We start from the raw sequence: 15,703 nt of genomic DNA, 5'->3' as shown, positions 1-15,703 counted from the left end.
AACCACTTGCTGACACCTGGACTCCCCCTACACCATGCTCTACCCCCAGAAACAAGAAAGCTCTGGAAGGGGCCAGTGGGGCCAGGAAGGAACAAGTATCTGGGGACAGGAAGAGGTGGCCCCCATAGGTCTGTGCTGGGAATTATGTGGACCCCTTTTTCCAAGCCCCAGTCCGCAACCCCAGGTGAGGCCTTGCTGGTGCCTGCAAGGTTCCCTAAATGACTGAGAGACTCAGGGCAGCTGAGTGCAGACTCCAGCAGCCCCTCCCACCTGCCCTCCTGGCAGCTCACCTTGGCTGACTTCTTCACTGTCTCTGCTTTACTGTCGTTGCTGGAGGTGCTCGCCGCGCTGGGAGAGTTCCGGCCACTGGAGCGGATGTCTTCACTGATGGGCGAGGCACGACCATCAGGGCTGGCTGGCTGCTTCTTCCGACCACTGCGCAGTGTAGACATCTGCCCACCCCAACCGGAGGCTGGTGAGACTCAACCCCAGTCCCCACACAGGCCACCTGGGCCCAGTTCCCAGGCAGGAGCCTCCAGAGTAGGTCAAATCCCAGCCCCTAGCAAACCACAGGCACCCCTGGCTGTCCCTCACTGCACAGGAGTCAACATGGAGTGAAGCAAGGCGGGGGGGGGGGAGGGTGTGAATGGGTGAGTTTACATGGAAAAGAGCAATTCTCAGCTTAAACTCGAAGCTCTCATCTCCTCCAGGGACTGTCCTGAATGACATAAGCTGGAAGTGGACAGGGCTGTCTGAGGGGCAGAGGTTGGCCTGAGTGATGTTATACCTGAGGTCGGCTTTAAGTCACTCCCCCTCTTCTGTCTGCTCCATGGAACTGCCTGCTCCTCCCACCAAACACACATGCACACTGGCCAATTTCACGTGATAGGATGGGAAGTGACCCAATGAGATGAGCTGTCAAATAATGCAGCTCAGCTCCTAAAACCCCTAGGCCTTGAGGACATTTCTGTAAGGCCACGGGGCTCAGAAGGGATGGGGGTACAGTGATTCATGCTGCTCCACCAGGTCCCCGAGGAGATGCAAGAGAGGAGAGAACCAAGGGCTCTCCCCCACAGGCCAGGCATGTCCCCTCCAGGGTCTGTTTCTCTGCCTGAAATGAAACACTCCCAGCCTCCTCCTGGCGGGAGACACGCGCAGGCTGCCTGGCCAGGGACTCACCGAGCCACGACTCCGCCGCGTCCTCATGCTATGCTTCCCGCTGAGCCCATCGTCTTCCTCTTTGACGGGCTTGAACATAAAGGGTGGGGGGTCCACGGGCTTCTCGATGGGGGGCAGCTCGCCGTACTTCTTGAAGTGGATGCGGCAGTCGGTGCACAGCAGGATGTTCTCCCGGCCCCCGTGGTGCCAGTCTTTGGAGGCTGCAGGGGGAAGGGGAGGCAGTGTGGCTGCCAACCTCAGACACCAACGTCTCGGGGTACAGACATCCAAGCAGGGAGGCCCTTCAGTGGGCTTGGCTGACCGTGGTACCACGAGGACCATGTGGCCCTGGCCTCGGCCGACACCTGCCACTCAACAGCTCGGGTGCTGCAGCCCTGCTTCTTCCTGGAAGGAGAGATCTCAGGACTGTCCACCACCCCACCTCATCTCAGGATGAACGGGCAGGAAGAGCTGGCAGCAGGCTCCCCGGAAACACAGGTGCCTCTGCCCTGACCCTGAGCAAGTCTATCCCAGCCCCTGGTCAGTGCTCCAGCCTGACTGCCAACAGGAGAGTCTTCCACTTTCTAAGTAACCCTGAAGACAATGCAGATGTCAAGTCTCCAATCTGATTCCCCAGACCTTCAGAACCGGGAAGTACCTGAGCCTGGCTGCTCCAGCGAAGGGCCCCCTCCCACTGGCCCCACTTACTGGTGGTGAAGCAGTGGCGGCAGGCGTAGCCCTTTAGCTCCTGCTCACTGTCCTCGCTGTCGAAGTCATCCTCACTGGCTGAACTCAGGTCCACTGGGCATGATGGGCACACAAAGGGGTGGGGGAGACACCATCATGCTGGGCCAAGACTGGACCCCCTGTTACCTCTGACCTGCCCCAGGCTCTGGGCCAACAGTCAGAGCGGCCCAGCAGGCTGGCTGGGGCAGTGTTCACAAAGGACCACTCTGGATTTCTCAGGGCCAGTCATCAGAATGAAGAACTCGTGTATGAGGGATGGTACCCAACAATCTGCTCTGTCATTCTGGTGGTCTGCTGTCACACCTCAATCCTGGAGAAGCTGGCACTGATGCCCACAGATGGTGGATCTGAACAGGGCGAGTGCATCCATGATGCCCTTCCTGACTTTCTGAGGGGCTTCCTCTCCATCAAGACTCAGCGCCCTCCAGGCCTACTGTTTCCCGTTTGTGATCCTCAGGCTGAGTGCCCTGGGCCAAGACAGGATCACAAGCCATGAATCTAGTTTTCAAAGGTTAACAAGGTGTGGGCTTCACTGTCAGACTGCAGATCACATAGGACCAAGAGGAGGACTTCAGAAAAGTAGGAGGAAGAAGAAAATGTTAAACTGATCGTATTGTGACCACAAGTGCAGTGCACTGTCTGCTAAGGGAGATCATCCTCCAATGTTAAAAACCGCCTCAGGCCACGGTCAAGGCCAGGACTTACAGATATTAAGTTTCAGAAAAGTCTATATGCACAAGCAGTTTGTAAAACTCTTAGATCAGGCTTTGCAACACACAAACATGCACGCACATATACCACTGCCCCCGCCCCACCCCACCCCACCCCGGCCCCAACACAAGTTCTGCCAAGGACGGCTGTGAGAGCAGGTCCACCCAGAGCTGGGACATGGGAGCTTGTGGCGTGTGCAAAGCCCCCACTTACAGAATTCACTGGACGGGGGTCTGGAGGGCGTGTTGACAGGCGTGGATGCAGTACGGGTCTTGATCCTCCGGAACACGGCCTGCCTGCGGTGCCTGCGGTGGGCTCGGGAGCTGGCTGCTTCCGGGGTTTTCTTCCAGTAGTAATAGAAGGTGATCAGTTCTCCCTGCAGGAGAGAAGGGTTGGCTGAGGCAGATGCACAGCCTTGGAGCAGAGGCTGCCTTTATCACAGCTGCCCTGGAGGCCTGGGCTCACTTGAGACACACCCGTGGAGCTGCCTGTGCAATGGGCCAGTGGGGCCTGTCTGCCAGCCCGTCAGAGCATAACTTCTAGACATCAAGAACATTTATTCACTCAGCAAGTATCTGCTGGGTGCCTACTATGAGCAGTTCTAAGCACTGGAAGTGCATCAATAAACCATCAACAGAAAGGAGAACTCCTGTCCTCCAGGTATGTGTATGTACGTGTGTGTGTATGCACAAGTGCACACAGGGAACATCTCTGCACAGCAAGTCAGTGAATCCACATGGGGAAACATGGAAATGCCCAGCCAGGGAGATCATTCCAGGTGAAGCAAACAACTGAGGTGGCAGGAACTGGGGCCAGGAGGGAGGTTGGGAAGAACAGAGCCCAAGCCCAGGAAGAGTGCTATACAGCCCCCCGGCCAGGCCCAATGACCACCCCGGACGAGCCAGCACAGGATGCTGATGGCGAAGCTGAGGCCTGGCAAAAAGACTGAGAGTGGATGCGGCACACGGTGGTGCTGGGTAGAGAGGAGACACCACACGCCACAAGGTCGGTGTGTAAGGCCAAAGGTGTGTAAGGCCAAAGGAGCTCCTCTTTTCATGGAAGGCCCCGAAGAAATGGAGCCAAGACAGCTTTTAAAAACAAAGCCAGCCGAAATGAGTCCAAATGCAACTTTTTAATAAAGGGCACTTGTGGCCCTCCCAGCCTCAAGGGGCTCAACCATACATTCACACACACACACGTATACACATGCACGTACATGCAATATGTACATACCCACACACATGTACAGAATACACATGTGCACACATACTCGCACACACACGTGTGCATGCACATATACGTACACACGGGGGTTGGGGGCGGCAATGGCAGTTGGCTGACAAAAGACCAGTATCTTGAGGGTCTTTGCTTTAAGAAAAAGTGTCTCTACTTAGAATTTTAAAATAGTTAAAACAGTCAGAGAGCCTCAATCACACTGATCTTCTCTAATTACATCACTACTCTGGAAAGTCAGTACCATATCTTGGGGTGTGTTCCTGAATGTGGGAGGGCCCCTATATCTGAGGGTTGGAGCTACTTGGCCAAGGTCCACTCTGCTTCATGGAAGGCTCTCCGCTTTGTGAATGCAGGAGGCAAAACGGAGAAGCAAAGACTGTCCACCAGTGACCTGAGATCTAGCTGGAAAGACCCATGCTAAGGAGACTGAAAGAGACGAAGCAATGCAGGTACCACGTGACACATCCGTGACCAATGGATGCCCAGCCACACGCGGTTTCTCTGAAAACACCCCCAGGAGCAAGTAAGCCACTCCCCATCCTCTTTCCAGTTCCACACGGGTACCTGAACAACACAGGACAATGTAGCAATTGCCCTTGAATTTCTTCCTTGTTTGCCTTCTACATGTTAGTAGAAGTTAGTCTACAAACACAGCCTCCAATGCCCCATACTGAGGGGAGCGTCCTGAGCCTCCGAGGTCCCGACCTAAGACACCTCCTGGCTCCTGCCTCTTACTTCCTACCTTTCTGACTTAGCCAGTCATTTATCTATACTGATCTTTTGCTGTTGGCTCACTGGAGGGCACAAACTCATAAATCCACTGTGATTAAGAGATCTGTGCTGACACCAGTGACCTGGTTCCGGTTTTCCTATAAGGAAACAGACCAGAAGCCAAGGCAGGTCACTGTCACCCTTCAAACACTGTCAGAGCTGCAGGTGCCTCGTCAGTTCAGAAGGGCAGCTGGTGCAGTAAATCACAGCCCAGTCCCAGGGCTAGAAAGAAGAATGAGAAACCCAAAGGTTCCTGTTCCTCCCACCTCTACCTTCAGTGGAAGCTGTTTCAGGGGCCCAGGGACAGGGCTGAGACGTGAGGGGAAATGGCAAGCTGCAAGAGGCGAAACAAAATAAAAATGGGAGAGAAACCTGGAGGGGAGGCAAGACCACCTCGTCTCTGCCACACCTCGGTCTGACCTGTAGGCTGTGAACAAGCCACCCTGACGGTTCTGGGCAGTCCTGGTCTGCAATTCATGGATACAAGGGATCATTTCTGTTCCTCAAACATGAAAGAGTTTCAAATGGTATTAAGAAATGGTATAACCTACAGATTCAAACAGAAGCCAGAGTTTAGGCCCGACATCAGATGCCAGACAGAAAAGACTCAGGAAAAGCCCAGGTTCGCAACCTGAAGCCTGCACTGGTCCTCCTCGAGTACGTGAGAAAGATCAGGACACACACATCTAACATTAAACTAAGTGTCAACTTACGTCAACCTTAAGTAATAGCTCTTAAACAAGGAGCCCGGGACAGACGCCATCCTCTGAGTATCAAAGATCAAAACGGACTGCGGTGGTAAAATGAAAGAATATCAATTTCCAAATTCAGGGAACACAGGGGAGTGACAAGAAATCTCATATACCACTATGGACATGTAAAATGGTCAAATCACTTTGCGGAACTCTTTTGGCAGTTCTGAGAAAGCCAAATGGGCTTCCCTGGTGGCTCAGCCAGTAAAGAATCTGCCTGCAATGCAAGAGACCTGGGTTCAATCCGTGGGTCAGGAAGACCCCCTGGAGAAAGGCATGGCAACCCACTCCAGTATTCTTGCCTGGAGACTCCCATGGAGAGAGGAGTCTGGCGGGCTAGTCCATGAGGTCACAAAGAGTCGGACAGGACTGAGCGACTAACACACAACATACAGAAGGCTGAACATGGACCACACGGCCTAGCAACTAATTTCACTCCCAGGTGTTTACCCCAAAGGAATACAAATATGTGTGCACACAAAGACGTTACACAAACATTCATGAAAACTTCAAAGCCCCCAACAATGCCTTAATGGGAGAACGGACAAACATATTCTGGTACACCCACTCACGAGAATACTACGTGGCGGTAAAAAGGTAAAAACAACTGACAGCTACAACAAGCAGGCGCATCTCAGACATCATGTTGAATGGCAGCAGCCCACACGGAAGGGCCCAGGCAGGATGAGTGGCTGTCTGCTGTCTGGTGCGTGAGGCGTGGGCGACTGCCCGTAAAAGGACCTGAGGAGACCTTCTGGGTGATGAGGCTGTCCTACAAATTGACTGTGGAGTTATTACATGGACGTGTACAGTTGTCAAAACTCACTGGACCTGTGTCCTCTGAGTGCATTTTTATGACCCATATGGTATACACACCAGTAATACATCAGCAAGTTGACTGGAAGAAAAAAAAATTCCAGACCAGGTTTTATTAGCTGCCTCTCATCCACTCTAATGTCTAGGAAGGGATTAAACATTGGAATGGAGCAAATCTAGGAGGATTAGAAGCAGCATACTGGTGACTGCATGGGTGGCTAGGTCTTGAGCACAAACAAAAGAGCATGCCGGGGAAAGCTCTGGTTCTACAAACAGGGAGTGAAGCAGCTCGAGGCCTCCCCAGGAATGAAGTCAATTGAACTTTAATCAAACATGCATAGCGTGTGCTGTGGAAACCCACTGCACATAAATTCAGGGAACAAAAGCTGCTGCAGAAATCAATAGCTTACTGAAACATTAACACAGGCAATCATTGATCAAAAGGCAGCTCCACAAAGGCAGCCTTGCAAATTAGCTCCTGCTTGTGCTTGCAAGCAAACACAGAGGCACAAATGTTGTCGACATGAATGGCCCGTAATGATCATTTTGTCCCCAGTGCTCTCAGCTCATCTCACAACAAGGCCTCACAGTCAACACGCCTCTCATCTCGGGGCAGTGGTTTAGTGCCTGGGCAAAGAAGCAGAGGGGTGAAGTCATCTTCAGGGGTTTCGTCACGGCTGCAGCTCTTGTGGGAGGAGTGTTCATGGCCCAGGGCTATATTTTTAGCAGATTCTCTCGCCCTCTCCAACTCCCCTGCCTTTTCTGTTGCTGCAGGGGTGGGGTGGGGGGTATCCTACAAGTCAGATGCAGAAAGCCAATGGCAATGAGACATGTGGCCCTAGATTAAGGACTCACTTTCCTCCCTGAGCCAGGTTCCCATACAGCAGCTCTTCTCTGGGGGTTAGAAAACTAGCTGTATTATGTCTTTCTGACTTTCCACCAATAGAAAACAAGGGGTGGGGGAGTGCCAGGCACAGAAGAGAAGGGAAGAAATAAGCTGCTCAGGGCAGCACTCTGTCTGGGTGGATCAGGGGCCTGGGGGAGAGAGAGAAACCAAGACACAGAAATGAGAGTTGGGCAGACAGAGGCTCAGCCACAGGCGTGCCTATAACCCAGGCTCGGCCACTGGGAATCATGAGGAGGAATCATGGCTCCACTTCTGTGCTCTCCCCACACCCTATCCACTCCCCACCCCTCTGGGCAGGCTCCCCTCCCTGCGTTGCCCTGGACAACCAGCTAAAGAGCAGGGCTGGGGTTGCTCAGTGGCATCTGTCTGCTCACCTCTCACAGGGAGCTTCTCGGGTATGAACCCACTTTAGGGAAGCAATGCTTTATCCGAGGGTGGGTGGGGAAGATGAGCCAGGAGACCTGTTCCAGGGCCCAAATGGATGCCACTGGATGTGGGCCATGGGCTGGAGGGGGAGCTGACAATCCTGCTGCTGGAGACCACCTGACCAGGTCAGTTTACCTGCAGGCGGTTGGTAAGCTGAAACACCGCCCGTGAACCCAGCTGCTGTTTCCTTTCCCTCATTCAGCCATCGCACTGCTAAGACAGGAGAGCCTGTACCTGTCCTGCACAATAAAAGGATAATCTCTTTTCTAAAGTAAGATGAGCTACCTGTATTCTCTGTAAGGGACTTTGGGGAAGCAGAAGTACAGACAGAAAGAGGAAGGTGCTGCAGGCACTGCCAGTATCGAAGATTCCTTCTCAGGGGGGATGTTTGTCTCCAAGACCATCAAGGAGCACGCTCCCCAGCCCCGGGGTCTCTCCCCACTCAGCCCGGCACTAACTCCTCAGACACAGGCCCTCTGGGAGGCCGGTGCACAGGCTGAAAAAGGCAGTCATCTATTTTTCACCCCATTACTGAAGCTTAAGGGTACACCCCAGATTGAGTCCAGTTTGTTGTGATTATAACAAAATTATTACTGCTACAACCATCCACAGTCTCCACACCCGAAGGTGGTGGGAGAAGAGGTCCCGGGACCCTGGCTCAGAATCCAGGCTTGCCATCTGCAATCAGGTTCTCTCTTTACAAGCCAAGGAAGGCCTCAGTCTTTTATAAATAACCCTGGACACGCAGCACACCCTACGCTCAGCTCAGGGTAGACAGTGTTCCTTTCTCTTCCACTCTCACAACATGGTTCCGTGAACCAGCAGAAAGAAACAATGCTGACCACTGGTCTTCTGTTATGCTGTGTTAAGGAGGGCCTTGGAAAACCAGTGTCCTCCTTTCTGTACATGCACGGAGGGGCAGGGCAGGTGCAGGAGACAAGAAGTAATCTAACCCAGGTCCCTGCACACTACTGAGAACCCAGTACCAGCCCTAGAAGGTGACCAGTAGCCAGTCAGTCAGTCCAGTCACTTAGTCGTGTCCAACTCTTTGCGACCCCATGAATCGCAGCACGCCAGGTCTCCCTGTCCATCACCAACTCCCAGAGTTCACCCAAACTCATGTGCATTGAGTCGGTGATGCCATTCAGCCATCTCATCCTCTGTCGTCCCCTTCTCTTCCTGCCCCCAACCCCTCCCAGCATCAGGGTCTTTTCCAATGAATCAACTCTTCGCATGAGGTGGCCAAAGTATTGGAGTTTCAGCCTCAGCATCAGTCCTTCCAATGAACACCCAGGACTGGTCTCCTTTACAATGGACTGGTTGGATCTCCTTGCAGGCCAAGGGACTCTCAAGAGTCTTCTCCAATACCACAGTTCAAAAGCATCAATTCTTCAGCACTCAGCTTTCTTCACAGTTCAACTCTCACATCCATACATGACCACTGGAAAAACCATAGCCTTGATTAGATGGTCCTTTGTTGGCAAAGTAATTTCTCTGCTTTTGAATATGCTATCTAGGTTGGTCATAACTTTCCTTCCAAGGAGTAAGCGTCTTTTAATTTCATGGCTGCAATCACCATCTGCAGTGATTTTGGGTGCCCAGTAGAGCCACCCACAAATGCCCTTCTGCTGTGAACGGAAAGGAATTTCCTCTTTACTGAAGTTTTAACACTGCCTACTAAGAAGTGCGGGGAGCAGAAGAGATGGGGTGGAGAGGCAGGCCTGGAAGCTGCTCGTGAGAAGGGCATTAAAATACAGCCTTTTTCTGAGGCCATTTCACAGGCCCTCCAGGCCCACTTTCGGCGTGGTGGGACAGGGGCCACGAAACAGCAAGTGACCTTCACATGCCACGGACACACCCCACTGCAGGGGTCAGACAGTAAACATTTAGAAGTTCTCTTCTTTCTCTAAGACCCACTAGTAACCGTTGGGATGCTAAGTAAGTATTTTAACTTGAGTACACAGAGAGAGTGCAGATAAGTGATCGGTACAGAAAGCCTCAAGTCAATATGCCAACGGACAGTGAGAAGCAGAGCGGGCAGGGTTACTTTGCTAAAATTTCTGTTTGGAGAATGCCCTTCAGTCATGGTCTGGCTCGTTCTTTGGAGGTCCAGGTAAAAAGGGTGAAGAAACTCACCATTTACTTTCTGGACAGAAACAGAGAGATATAAAGCTTAAAGGAATTAAAAAAAAAAAAAAGGTGTGTTTTTGCAAGGAGAAGGTCCAGGAAGCAGCGAGTGGTGATGAAACAAGGCCCCAACCCCAGTGGGGGCAGGAGGAAAGCTGCTTCTATGCTTCGGTCCCCAGCCCAGGGCCCCAGGAAGCAACAGGGAGGCCACTGGAGCTGGGGCCAGGGAGCCTGCCTGGGACGCATCCTCTGGGAAGAGCTGCTCTAACCCCTTTGATTTCCACGGCCACCTCTGCCTGTGAATTACAGCTGCACTGTTTCTTGGCAAAAATGACGGATTGATCCAAGGGTAGTGAAACAAGTCAGTAGAACTTCCTGGCACAGACTCCCATGCAGGTCACTCTTCTCTTGCTCCTTGAGGACCCCAGGACTGGACCTGATGACAGAACAGCTGAGGTGAGAGCCGGGCATGGGGTCTGACCATCCACTGAGCGCAGGGGGTAGCTGCTCTTAGCGATCTCTCTCCAGCAGGCAACTGCTTGTCTTCCAGCAATGAGTCTGATAATTAAAGCAATGCTCTCCTGGTTTCTTCTTTTGCTAACCAACCAGATCCCCTTATCCCCGAAGGAGCCCCGACACCGTCAGCCTGCTAGCCTGCTGACGCCTCTGTGGTCTCGGGGTACATTCAGGAGGAAGATGACAGGCTCAAAGGTGCAGCAGAACCACAGCCACCTGACCGCATGGCCACACTGAGGAAGACCCACGCCTGGGGCAGGTTCCCAACCCTCCATACCCATACCCGCTCCCATACCCATACCCATCGCAGCTCCTCTCCTGGAGACAAAGGGAAGGGAGGAAAGGGAAGACTCTTAGAAGTCTATGAAGGTCTCCTAGGTTTAGCCGGTTATAATGATGAGACCACACAGAGACACTCAGAGACACTCCAGAACCAGGCACTCTCACTGCCCTTGTTGTAAATCCCAACTGTGCAGGGTAAAGGGGAGGAAAAATCTTTGTTTCTTTCCTTTTAAAACAATCACCACCACTACATTTGAACACTGTGAAGGAAAGGGGACAGGCCAAGGTTAAACTCAAAACCATATGAGATTGCCTAAGCTCTGCGCTGCTTCAGCTGCGCACCTGGGAACCTGTGACCCCATCTCTGGTCCCACACCGTCCCTCGGAAGCTCAGATCTGAGGCCGTGAGCCGGCCTGGCCCCTCCCACACAGAGACCAGGCCAGTCCTCTCAAAGCACAGCCCTCATCTTGTCAACCTCCGCCTCCAAATCACCGAAGGCGCCTCAAGGCCTGCAGGGAACTGCCCGGCTACTTCGCCGCCTCCTCCAGCCCTTCCCTCTGTCCCCAGAAGACAGTGTGCGCGCTCTCTGGCCTGCACTGAACATGATGGCCAGCTCACCGCTCCTCCGTGCTCTCCTTCACAGGCAGGACGCAGCCCCGTGAGCCCTCACTACTCTGTTCTCTTGATGTCTATCCGAGCCCTCCTCACCACTCGGGGCTCCAGCCTTCACAGACGTCGTCCCACTCCTCTGTCCTGTACTCGTGGGCTCTCCCTTGGGCTGCAGCCACGAACGAGCCTGTCCAGCTGCCAAGTCTATGTCCACCCCATCTGCAGGCCCACCCCAGAGTCCGGGGCACCATCTCAAACATAATGAGTGTTCACAAAACACCTGACGGAATGAGTATTTTCTGAGAACTAAAATTTACCTGAACACTAAAAGCATAAAACTTCAGAGAAATGGAAGCAACATTGCCAGCTTTTGAGAAATGGGTGCAAGATTGCTAACATTTTATTTTGCCAGGTAAGGTCATTAAAAGTAACTACCTGATCTCAACATTATTTCACAAAAGAAATGACATTTTATCTTTTCTAAAAAGTATAATAAGATAGACAATCTCTAAACTAGAGTTCCTTAATTTGATAGGTAGTGTTAACATGAACCGACTACAGTGTTCCTGCTTTTCATTTCCCACGGTCCAATGAAGACAGAATCCTCGCACCTGCGCAGCTGCTTCCAATTGGGGGCTCTTGGGTAGGTATCACAGCTGGCGGGAGGGCAGGCTTCGGAACCCAGTGCCCCCACTTCCTCACCAGTGGCTTTATCCACAAACCAACTCACCACCCTTTTACTGGGCTGTTGAATCTACAATAACAATGGTTAGGCACTACAAACAGGCACTTTCCATACCTTCATATGTTTAGTCGTCATAGTACCCTAATGTAGTCATCATCCCTGCTTCATAAATAAGATGACAAGCCACAAAATGGTCATAGCTTCAGTCGGCAGCCCTGGGGGTCTTCACTCCAGAGTCTTATGCTCTTAATCAGTCTGCTATGAACTAAGGGGAAATAATCTTTTTCTGAAGTCTGAGGCTTGACTTTGGGTTATCTTTTTTACCTGAAGAGCTCAGTTCAATAGTATCTCAGACCCACTAACTGGACCCTGGGTAGCGGTAGCTGAAGAGCACAGAGGAGCACTATGCGTCCCCGAGCACAACGGGCAGCCAGCCTTCCTACCCCAGCACCCATGAATTACAAAACCACACCTGCCTGAAGCGATTCTTGGGGGACCAAGATCAGAGACACACGTGGCGGGCATCTGTGCACAAGCCCAGAGAAGTACTGCCTTCCCACACATTCCGAGAATAGACGCCAGTTCTTGGAAGTCTTGTCCCTGGATCTTCCAGGGACAAGACAGGATGGAGGCCATGGGCATGAGCACCCTTCCAGACCTGCTCGCCACACGTGGGCCACCCAGTGGCTCCTGCTCAGAAGCCCTTGGCCACTTCAAGCTCTAGGCTACAAATGTCATAGACATGTGCCAAGCAAGGGGTCGTCGCATGCCACTTCATCATAAAGTCCTTCCTGGTCTCTTCCTCGAGGAGAAGTCTGAGTTTAGATCAGGTTGGGGCCGTCAAAGTGCTGCACTAAATATGCCAGCAAATATGCAAGACTCAGCAGTGGCCACAGGACTGGAAAAGGTCAGTTTTCATTCCAATCCCAAAGAAAGGCAATGCAAAAGAATGCTCAAACTACTGCACAATTGCACTCATCCCACACGCTAGTAAAGTAATGCTCAAAATTACTTCTCAAAGCCAGGTTTCAGCAATACGTGAACCGTGAACGTCCTGATGTTCAAACTGGTTTTAGAAAAGGCAGAGGAACCAGAGATCAAATTGCCAACATCCACTGGATCATCAAAAAAGCAAGAGAGTTCCAGAAAAACATCTTATTTCTGCTTTCTTGACTATGCCAAAGCCTTTGACTGTGTGGATCACAATAAACTGTGGAAAATTCTGAAAGAGATGGGAATACCAGACCACCTGACCTGCCTCTTGAGAAACCAGTATGCAGGTCAGGAAGCAACAGTTAGAACTGGACATGGAACAACAGACTGGTTCCAAATAGGAAAAGGAGTACATCAAGGCTGTATATTGTCACCCTGCTTATTCAACTTATATGCAGAGTACATCATGAGAAATGCTGGGCTGGAAGAAGCACAAGCTGGAATCAAGATTGCTGGGAGAAATATCAATAACCTCTGATATGCAGACGACACCACTCTTATGGCAGAAAGTGAAGAGGAACTAAAAAACCTCTTGATGAAAGTGAAAGAGGAGAGTGAAAAAGTTGGCTTAAAGCTCAACATTCAGAAAAACTAAGATCATGGCATCCGGTCCCATCACTTCATGGGAAATAGATGGGGAAACAGTGGAAACAGTGGTTGCCTTTATTTTGGGGGGGCTCCAAAATCACTGCAGATGGTGACTGCAGCCATGAAATTAAAAGACGCTTACTCCTTGGAAGGAAAGTTATGACCAACCTAGATAGCATACTCAAAAGAAGAGACATTACTTTGCCAACAAAGGTCCGTCTAGTCAAGGCTATGGTTTTTCCTGTGATCATATGGATGTAAGAGTTGGACTGTGAAGAAAGCTGAGCACCGAAGAACTGATGCTTTTGAACTGTGGTGTTGGAGAATACTCTTGAGTCCCTTGGACTGCAAGGAGATCCAACCAGTCCATTCTGAAGGAGATCAACCCTGGGATTTCTTTGGAAGGACTGATGCTGAGGCTGAAACTCCAATACTTTGGCCACCTCATGCAAAGAGTTGACTCATTGGAAAAGACTGATGCTGGGAAGGATTGGGGGCAGGAGGAGAAGGGGACAACAGAGGATGAGATGGCTGGATGGCATCACCGACTCAATGGACGTGAGTTTGAGTGAACTCTGGGAGTTGGTGATGGACAGGGAGGCCTGGCGTGCTGCAATTCATGAGGTTGCAAAGAGTCAGACACGACTGAGCGACTGAACTGAACTGAACTGGGGCCCTTCTGCACATGTAACAAAACATCTTTCAAAATGAGCTTTGGCTAAAGTGTCTAAGTAAAGCAGTGAACCAGCTCCAGCTAGAAGCATCTAAGTAAGGCAGTGACGACCTCCAACGGCGCTCAAAATCACGGATGTGACTCACGGCTCCTGGATGGACCCCCTGAACCTCTACACTGTGGCTGCTCCTCTCCAAGCAGCTCCATTAGGAAAATCTATCTATTAGGCTTCCCTGGTGGCTCAGTGGTAAAGAGTCTTCCTGCCAAAGCAGGGGACATGAGTTTGATCCCTTGTCCAAGAAGAACCCACATGCCATAGGACAACTACCGAGCCTTTGTGCTACAACTACTGAAGCCTGAGTGCCCTAAAGCCTGTGCTTGCAACAAGAGAAGCAGAGAATAGCCCCTGCTTGCCGCAGAAAGCCGTGAAGCAGCAAGGAAGACCCAACACAGCCAAAAAATTACATAAATAATTTTAATGTATCTATTTACATAAATAACTTTTAATGTATTTATTTATTTGGCTGTACCCTGTCTTAGTTGAGGCATGTGGGCTATAGTTCCCCAAGCAGAGATAGAACTCAGGCCTCTGGCATTGGGAGCATGGAGTCTTAGCCACTGGACCCACTGGACCCAAATAAGTAATGTTTTAATGTAGTTTTTTTTTTTTTAAAGTTATCTATCAACTGAGCAAGAGGCATAAGGTACTGCCACTTAACAAAACACAGTAACAAAAAATAACAGATCTGAAGACACAGATCAAGACCATCACCAATTGGTCTAAACTCCAGACTGAACCAAAGGGCTCCTGGCCATGTGTGGGCCCCACACCAGCCCCTGGCACAAAAGCCAGGTAGTCCTAAGGCAGCCACATAATGGGCCTTCACTTCACACAGACCCCCAACAAAACTGCCCACTGAGTGGGGGGAGGCGCGCTTTATTTTTGGTTTTACTGTTTGTTAACATTTAAAATACAATACCGTCAATACCAGGAATCTCGTTTTCTCTGTAAAACCTCAAGAATTCATTCACTGAAATCAGTTTTCTTTCCCACAAGCTGAATACTTCATTATTTCCTGAATTTATTTTATTGGAGTTCAGCAACAGGGCAAGTGGGATTTCACTGCCGTTGGTTCTATCACCGCATCACCCTTCTTAATGTTTTCTAGTTCCTGTAACAAAACCACAGTTCTGCCAGCAAAGGGAGAGAGAGAAGAGTGAGGGGGAAAGAGAAAGCCATAAAACTGTTAAAACCGCCATTCTCCATCTCGTCAACATTTTTCTATTTATTGGCCTTTCATTGTGTGTGCAATCTTATTATCCCTGCACAGTATCAAAGTGACACCCATCAGGGTCACCCTATAAAATATACGTTGGCAACATAACATTCAATGACGGGAACGGGACAAAAGATGAGGGATGGGGGAGAGTGGCAGCTGCAGGACGTTTTAAAGGGATCATCAGTTATATCTGTGCATTTCCCGAGGTGATAATTGAATACCAGGGGCTGGAGGGAAACCCATTTTTGAGCTCAGAAAGGATAGTTAAGAGAAAAATGTTTTTGTATTGGAAGCATGTAATGACTGCCAGGAAATGAGAACAGCTACTCCAGCAACACTGCCTCTTGTATTTTACGGCTTTTATGGATGCGTGGCAAGTTATCAAGTACGATCCATTTCTGCAAGTTGAATTTTGAAATAAAGGG

The 15,703-nt window shown here is 50.8% G+C and overlaps 1 protein-coding gene across 7 annotated transcripts in view; it reads right to left on the bottom strand.

Moving 5' to 3' along the window:
- The window catches only part of RERE (arginine-glutamic acid dipeptide repeats), a 420,891-nt gene that overhangs the window by 8,194 nt on the left and 396,994 nt on the right, over nt 1-15,703 (bottom strand). For all 7 annotated transcript variants that reach the window (XM_069545778.1, XM_069545780.1, XM_069545779.1 and 4 more), the window contains 4 exons: nt 2,830-2,992; nt 1,867-1,959; nt 1,180-1,379; nt 291-452 (listed from right to left, as the gene is read on the bottom strand). In XM_069545778.1, the coding sequence (XP_069401879.1) occupies nt 291-452; nt 1,180-1,379; nt 1,867-1,959; nt 2,830-2,992 (618 nt within the window). The remainder of the gene's footprint in view (nt 1-290; nt 453-1,179; nt 1,380-1,866; nt 1,960-2,829; nt 2,993-15,703) is intronic.

This window comes from Ovis canadensis, chromosome 12, assembly GCF_042477335.2.
Source record: "Ovis canadensis isolate MfBH-ARS-UI-01 breed Bighorn chromosome 12, ARS-UI_OviCan_v2, whole genome shotgun sequence".
In the NCBI taxonomy this organism is placed as follows: Eukaryota; Metazoa; Chordata; class Mammalia; order Artiodactyla; family Bovidae; genus Ovis; species Ovis canadensis.
Note: the sequence above shows the minus strand (reverse complement) of the source record. Positions and strands in the feature narration are given on the sequence as shown.